This window comes from Octodon degus, unplaced genomic scaffold, assembly GCF_000260255.1.
Source record: "Octodon degus isolate 3935 unplaced genomic scaffold, OctDeg1.0 scaffold00141, whole genome shotgun sequence".
Classification (NCBI taxonomy): Eukaryota; Metazoa; Chordata; class Mammalia; order Rodentia; family Octodontidae; genus Octodon; species Octodon degus.
Window position 1 is genome coordinate 4,334,479 of NW_004524717.1, and position 8,281 is coordinate 4,342,759.

At 34.3% G+C, this 8,281-nt stretch overlaps 1 protein-coding gene across 11 annotated transcripts in view; it reads right to left on the minus strand.

Annotated features, from left to right (window-relative positions):
• Znf438 (zinc finger protein 438) overlaps nucleotides 1–8,281 on the minus strand; it is a 241,573-nt gene that overhangs the window by 186,525 nt on the left and 46,767 nt on the right. For 10 of the 11 annotated variants that reach the window (XM_023701866.1, XM_023701861.1, XM_023701865.1 and 7 more), the window contains one exon: nucleotides 3,816–3,868. In XM_023701866.1, the coding sequence (XP_023557634.1) occupies nucleotides 3,816–3,841 (26 nt within the window). In that variant the 5' untranslated portion in view covers nucleotides 3,842–3,868. Of the gene's footprint in view, nucleotides 1–3,815; nucleotides 3,869–5,996; nucleotides 6,103–8,281 lie in introns of all 11 variants that reach the window. The other variant, XM_023701864.1, reaches the window with a different exon arrangement.

Here is an 8,281-nt window from a genome sequence, read left to right on the forward strand (position 1 = left end):
CCCACTGGCGCAGGGTAGCAGGAAGCTCTCCACACACTCACCGGACCTGGGCTAGGACTGGGTCTGGGGGTTCCCGGAAGTTGGCAGAAATTCCTACTCGGCAGGAGGGGTGGGGAGGTATGGCGGAGTGGTGGGGGGTGGCCCGAGGGGGTGGGAGAGGGTCCGGCCCATTCTGCGCCTGGGCTGGTACTCTCCCCCTTCTTTCTTTTCTCCTCTCCCTCTTCCCAGTTGTTCTTTCCTTTTCAGCAGTTTCTTTCCCTTTCACAATATCTGCTGAACTTTTCAGAGTGTGTTTACTCTGTTTCTTGCAGTAGGGAGACAATACAATGTTTACACAGGTCTGTTTTATTTCACTTATGAGGAGGGTCTGTATTTGCATCTATTTACCTATAAAAGCCTCGAGTTTATCTTCCTTTATAGCTAAGCAATACTCCATTGTATACAATATGATATCGTCTTTATCCATTCCTCAGGTGATGGGCATTTGGATTTTTTACAAGATTTAGTTATTACAAATTGCACTGCTTTAAACAAGCATGCACATACATGCTGTGGTTTACAGTGAACCTAATAGCTGTTTGAAGCTATGGAAACTTTGAAAAGGGGACTGACTGAAACTGTTTAATATGCCTACTCCATGTTATGGTTTGTGTCAAATTTACCCTCAGAGCCTCATGATGCTGGGATTTAAGGTGTGTGATAACTAAATCAGTACACTGATTGGTTTGGCATTGCCCTAGATACAATGTAAGTGACAGAAAGAGGCATGTCTTCTCCCTTTGCTTCTTGCTTTTCCTATTTTCTGCTTGCCATAAACTGCTTTTCTTTTTTTCCCCCATAATTTTATTGAGAAACAAATAGCAATGAGACAGTTTCAAATCAAATTGGTAGGATAGTTTCAATAATTAACATATTGTATACTCTCTTGCTAGTGGTTATTTGCTGCACAAGATGCAGAAATGATATCCTATTTACAAATACTGTTAGAACAAATCCCTCTATTCATTAAGAGAATGTAACTATTTATCTATCCTAACCATTTTGAAACTGTTTTTCTATGTGACACCCTTCTGTTAAGCCACCCTGCCTTGGAGCCTTAGACTGAAACCTCTACACTGTGACCTAAATAAACCCTTCTCCTTTTAAGTTTACATGTTGGGTATTTTGTCTCAGCAATGAGAAAAGTAACTAAGATTCTCCATTTCTGACTCCTGACCAAGGGACAGAGTCTGGAAAGCTGCATTTCGCCTATCAGATGCATGCACAACCTTAGTCCGTGGCAGGTGTCTGAGTTTCTAAATCCAAGTTCCCATGCCAATTAAGAACTTCTAGCTGCCTAATAACTGACCAAAAGGCAAATTGTGAACATGTTCCCAAGAGCTGCCAAAGGCTTTTGGCACATGATCAATGAAGCACACAATGAGCAAGTGTTCAGCAATTACTCAGGTGACAGAGAACAACTGGCCTGTTAGGAGACTATAGATTGATCCTGATCAAGTCTCGAACAAGGAAGAGGAAACCTTATTCAAGCTAGGCATCCTAGGAGAATTCTGTTCTAGGTTTCCCAGTATAAAGTTACTCTTACCCAGAAAAGTTGGAAGTAATCTGAAGTTTATCATGCCTCCATGGAAATGTGTCAGAATTTCCTGGAAGGTGCTAACAATATGAAATGTATATACCACACATAAAGGGCTCTTGTTTTTCTACTCTGTAGTCTCACCTGTTATTCTGCCAGTTTAATAGGCAAAGGAAATTTCAATCTATCTTCTAAATGGTGAGAATTAAATAAGATAATAAAAGAGCCTTGTACACAAGAAATATTCAACATATATTAACATCTCTCATTTATACTCTGATGATCACAGGCAACTGAATAATAAGCATATCACTAAAAACACTTTCCAAAATACATTATATAACATAGTTAATCATATCCATGCACCCATTACCCTCCTTCACATATTCTCCCCCTTATTCCCTTTCTCTTGTCCAGTAATAGTATCACTTTTATTTTTGTATTTTCTTTAGAACAACACCTCTAATGTTCTAGCATATCATAATAAAAATTCTATCTGGTTTGCTTTGTGTGTACTAGTGTATGATCAATGGAATTCAAACTTGTCATGTAAAATACTCTCCTTTCTTCTAAAATTCCCACTGAGGTTAAAGCAATCATTTTATACAACTAAGAACTAGAGTTAGAAATTTTATTAACATAGTTGATAACATCAATTCTAAAGGTTATAAAGGCAAACAGGAATCTCTAAGCCTGTCATTTATACTGCAAGTCATTCAGGACAGGGCCTGCTGTTTTTAATACTCATTTTTCTTTATGAAACTAACTAAAAGGCTGACCCAGTAAGTCAGCGGATTAAAGCACCTGCTTAGGCAGATGCAGGGACCAGGGATCAATCCCCAGCATGCCCCAGTGCTGCCCCTGGGGGCACACAGTGGGCAACTAAGACTGGGTGTGGTGGCACATGTGCTTGGGAGGCTGAAACCAGGAATATCACTAGGAGTCCAATCTGTGTAGTGAGACCCTGTAGACTCTGTACCAAATACATTTTTTAAAAAAACTAATTAAAGTCATTAAAGATAGCAACAGACACAGGAATCCATGCATAAAATCAGGAGGCCATTTTTTAGTAATGAAGAGTTATATAGTAGTTTTAGGAAACTATAGAGTTCTCTTATTTGGGGTCTTCTAGTATTGACAAAAGTTTAAAACAGTTATTGTGTTAAGAGTTCATTTTGGAAACAGAATTTCTATTATCTGACAGCAATCAATTCTGTATTATTTCAGCTCAGTTACTGAAAGGCTTTGTAAAAGTTATGTTCATCTTTATTCATACTGATTAACAATAGGTCAGCTGTGTCTAGCACTGGACCTAGAAGCTCAAATAGGTGTGGCTGAACAAAACTCTACTAACAAGGTCTCAATTCCACACCACTGAGTCACATTACTGGCCTTTTTGTCTCTAAACAGTACACTAACAAAAAGAAAAATAATCAGACACTGAGATCCATTTAAAGGGCCTGCATGCATTAACTGACAGTGCTAAACAATCAAAGAAAGCACAAGTACATTAAAGGAATTTAATAGAAAGCCTGTAACAAGGACAAGATGTTTACAGACAAGATAATATTCCTAAGAAATGAAAAATGAAACCTATTATGTATTTCCCTGTGTATCTATCTCATGAAGTCTGAATTTTTAAGGGAATTAATAATTTATATTTAACTCAAATCATTACAGAAAAGCTACTTCTAAACTATAATTCTCAAACTTTGACATTTTGTTTTAAATAAATGTACTTTAAAATAATTTTACATTTATAAAGTTATACAGTTTCTGCATACACATCACTCCATATCCCCTATAATTAACATATTATATAATCATGATACATTTAGCAACGTGAAGAAATTAAAATTGATATATTATTAAGAACTAAATTATAAACTTGTTTTTATATCAGTAACTTTTCAGTTTTTAGGTACAATCAGAGTACTACATCTCATTCAACAATTTTTTAAAAAATGCTGTTATGTCCTGGTATATGCCACAATTGTCTTATTAATACTACCCTTATTATAGTTATTTCAGGAAAGAAACCTAAAATTTCCTGGAAAATACAATTATTGAGTATCAGAAAAAAAAGTACATGAAAATTCATGTAAACATGATGCTTCTACCAATATTTTATTTAACACAAAAGAAGTAAATAACTGAAGATGTGCCTATTTTGCTAAGAATGAGAAATCAAATTACTCAATTTACCAAAAATATTACTTTAAAAATGTTTGTTACTTACTTATTTCCCAAAGTTCTCATAGTCATAAGATAAATAGAACTCTTCAATTAATTCTGTAAAAGAATATGAAGTATTATAATCACACTCAGATAATCTACTTTTATCATATGTATATATAAACAAATTTCATTTTAAAAATACTATGTATTTGTATTCATATAACAAAAGAACTAATTTAAGAGAAAATAATTACATAATTTATTGCTGTTATTATCTTTAAAAGTGAAAGCATGCAAAATTTAATCAAAAGTTTTAAGATGATTAAGAGAATGTTCTCAAAATGAAGAAATGCTACCATGAACAAAATTGGCTAAGAAGTATGCTTTACATTCATTTTGTGTGCACAACGCTGTGGAAATCACTAAATAGTAATATAGTAATAAACAAGTGAATCATTTTAAAGTCATAGCCTTTTTGATGGGAAAAACAGTTTAGTATCATAAAATTTTTGAAAGGACATTATGTTTGTTTAAGTGACCATGTATATCAGTTTCCCAGAGACAGGCTCAACTCATACCACTGTTACAGTGTTCTACCCAATTTCCAATTTGTCTCAGACTTTTCATTTTTTAATGGGTTTTTGTGGCAGCATTAAAAAAGTGAGGCTTACTTATAATTCAATTTCAGATCTGCCATGATCTCATAGACCCATGTATGAGTTACATAGGCAGCGAAGCCAGATATCCATCTACTGAGTAGTGAAATCTGAATGACACTTAAGCATACTGTAACGTAAACATCACATCCAAGATAGTACACAGCTCATCTACAGAAAAAGGGAGCAGAAAAATTATCCACCATGTGTGACTAGCTCAAAGACACAAATTCAATGAAAGCAGATAAAAAAGGTGTTTTGCTTACTATGGTATTGAGGACTGACTTCTGGAATTTCACACTGAGCTATACCCCCAGCTAAATTACTCAATCTGGGCTCCAACTTGCAACCCTCCTGTTGCAGTCTCCCAGAGAGATGTTTTACATATTATCCTCTAAAGTAGGATTTTTTTTATCTACATCAAATCACTTTAAAAAAAAAAACGAGTTCTGATTCAAAACTGTTATTATTTAGCTACTCAAAGTAAAATAATAACTGCTATTTTGATGGCTCCATAAGCAGAAATTCAGTCCAATGATACTGGTTCTCTATTACTGTTGGGAAATGTGGTAAATAGAAAAATCAGTTAATTCCAATAATGGTTTGATTGTTTCCAAAGTAAAGCTTTTGGAAGTTCATTCTGTAGAACCTGAAACATCTAATGTTTCTATAATTGCTACTTAAATTCATTTTAAACATTCAACAACACAGATAAATTTAGAGTTAGTTCTCATTATTCAAAATTAGTTAAGCTTTGTAAAGTCACCATAAACACTAAATTAGTGAATACCCAACAATTGCTCCTACAGGGTGAGTTCCTATAGGACTCAGTTACATTTTCATCAATAGATAAAAACATATCCTGTTTTATATATACTCTGTTTAGAACATGTTTGGGTTTTTTTCCCCTATTTTTTCAAATTTTCCTTATTTTTATTTTTTATTTTATTGTCTTCTTCTATTTTTTAAAAGTCCCATTAATATAGGAAATAATAAAGAGTAAAGAACAAAGAAATGAAATAGAGACTACAATGAGAAAAATAAAAAACAAAATACCCACAAGAATTAGGTAATCAGGTGGCCACTGATGATATTAGAAAAGGAGGTTTACTATTGGGAAGAAAAAAATGGAGTTTGTTATAAAATAGCAAGAAGAAAGATTAGAAATAAAGGCAGGAAGAAATGATTACCAGAAGAGGATTCTTCAAGAAGTCAAAGGTATTAAGAGTCCATGCTAAAAAGCAGCCTTGAAAGGTTATCAAGATAACAGAACCCTAACTTTGTTCACAAGGTGATGAGTGGAAGGCTATGAGACTTCTAAACTTCTAGGCCCTCAGAAATGAGTATGAGGTGCAATTGTGGCTAGTGACATCAAGTCTTCCCAAATTCTTCTAAAAATGTTATTCTTGCTATTGTTTTGTTTTGTTGTTTATTTTTTGAGAAAGGGTTTCACTATGCTGGCCTTGAACTCACTTGATACCCCAGAATAGACTTGAACTCACTGACATTCTCAGCCTCCCAAGTGCTGAGAGTACAGGCGTATCCCACCACACCCGGAATCCTCACTCTTAATACATGAGAGTCACCTTTTCTCTTAAAATCTTGAGTTCTTTGATACTAAGATGAAATTCTTAGAGCAAAAGCTGCCATCTTGAGAAAAAGAAGGTAAAAGTCTGAAGACAGAATACAGGGCTGCAAAACGTAAAGACAGAAAAGAATCAGGGTCTGACAACAATTAGGCTGCAACATGAATCATCTATAAAATCAGATCTACATGGTCATATGAGAAAATAAAATGTACAGTACTTACTACTGAAGCCATTTTCAGTCAGGGGCTTTCATTATTTGCCAAGTGAAAGCATTCTAACAGACACAAAAAGAAGGATAATTTTTCTGAGATGGCTTTGGATAAAACTAACTTTGCATATTGTACACATAGAAATTTGGGTTTCAGCCTGAAGGAAAGTCTGTGGAAAATTTGCTTTATAAAGGGACTGGCCCTAACAATTCAATCCTGCTTTGAAAAACTGAGTATTTCTAATGCTGACAATAGCTAATGATGATAAGCTCATAGTCACTAAAGTATTTTTAAAAGCTAAGCATTTTATCTCCTTATTGCTTACTTTTTGTATTCCAGTTGACTTCAATCAAGAATCCATACCATCTTTTATTTTCTGTTTTTAACAATTTTCAAGTCAGTTTCCTTTTTTATACTTTCATGGTATATATAATACATAACACAATATAGTTTATGGGGGAATTCTTTACTTTTAAAAACACTTTGAAAATCTAACAATCTATAAAAATATTTATTTATATCCATAGATTTCCTAAATCTGGTCAAAGAAACAAAAATTTCAACCACATTTTTGGAATGATACCTTTGGCTTTTATCAGAGAATGGAAAAAGCAACACTGTAGCTACACATTTCAAAACACTGGAAAACGCACAATTGTCTGCCTATACAAGCAGTCCCTAAATGGTAAAAATTGAAGGTTTAAATTACAAGACAGCTTGAAGGCCAAAACATTGTTCCTATAGAAACAATGCACTGCTATGCCAGTCCATTAAAGCCTTGTAAAATTATATGCATAGGACTGTTTTTCAAACTGTATCAGGGTAGAATACTGGGTTTCCTTTGGAGAATCATCACTGTCTCGCTCATCAGTGAGTCCCAAGGACTCTGTTCACTTCTCTGAGTCTATTTCTCATCAGTCTCTAGACTATTCTTCCATGTGTCGGTCCCACTGAACTCCAACCTGTAGGGTCTTTCCATGACCCTCCAAGACACTTGTCAGGCTCTCACATTCTTCCTGTCATAGTTTACTGCCCCAGCCTTCTGATTTCACCAGAAGTTACCTTCCTGGAAGGCCACCCCATGACTCTACACAGAGTACCCTCAGAGCAACTACACTTCCTTATCATAGCATTTATCATAATGTATTTTAATCATTTTTGTCAATCTTCCCTTATAAGCTCCACTATGTCAAGGATTTATTTTATTTGCTATTATTTTAACCCAGATTTTCAAAAGTGTGCCTGACAATTTTAAAGATGCTTTAAATACATTTACTTCTGAGAACATATATATTAAAAGATATGTCAATGGGTTCTCAGCCTGATCGATGGAATATTTAACCTCATCTAATGATCTTACCAAGAAAGACAAATTTTCCAAAGGCTTGTCAACTCCACATTCAGAGATTATTAATCTCCAGAAATAAAGCTTATTCATAAGAAGGCTAATTTCTTCCCCATTGTTGCTTTATAGTCACTTAAGTGAAATATTAAAATTATAGCAAATAAGAATTAATATATATTCTAATATTACCTTTATCTTTTTCTTCCAGATGCCATTTATTCTACTGGGTTTTACCACAGCAATGGTATACTGATACCAAATTTAGACCTCTAGGCCTGATTTTATCTTGAGCTAATTAGTAGACAAATTTATACCTGGCAATAATTTTTTACCAACTGAGTTACATGATGTTCCAGTATAGGTTCTCCTATGTCCTGAGTCTTCACTGACCTTGAAAGGCTAGAGCCAAAATGTTGGCTGTCCTTGCAGCCCTTCTTTTTCTCTGATTTTTGTTCTACAAACTTAGGTTGTTAACCCTCCAGAAGAGAACCTTATTGTTATTATCCTACAACACAGGCAGTTGAGTTTAATCTCACTATCTGTCTGAATATCAAACATCCTAGGCAAAACATGGAACAGGTATTTTCCATCAAGTATTGATACATTAACAACTTTTAAGTCCTCACAGAATTTGAAGAAAAAAATTAAAAATATAAAAAACTATTTTTTTAAAAAATAGGAATTAAGAATTATGTATTTTTACACAGAAGTTTAGAAATCTAATCCTA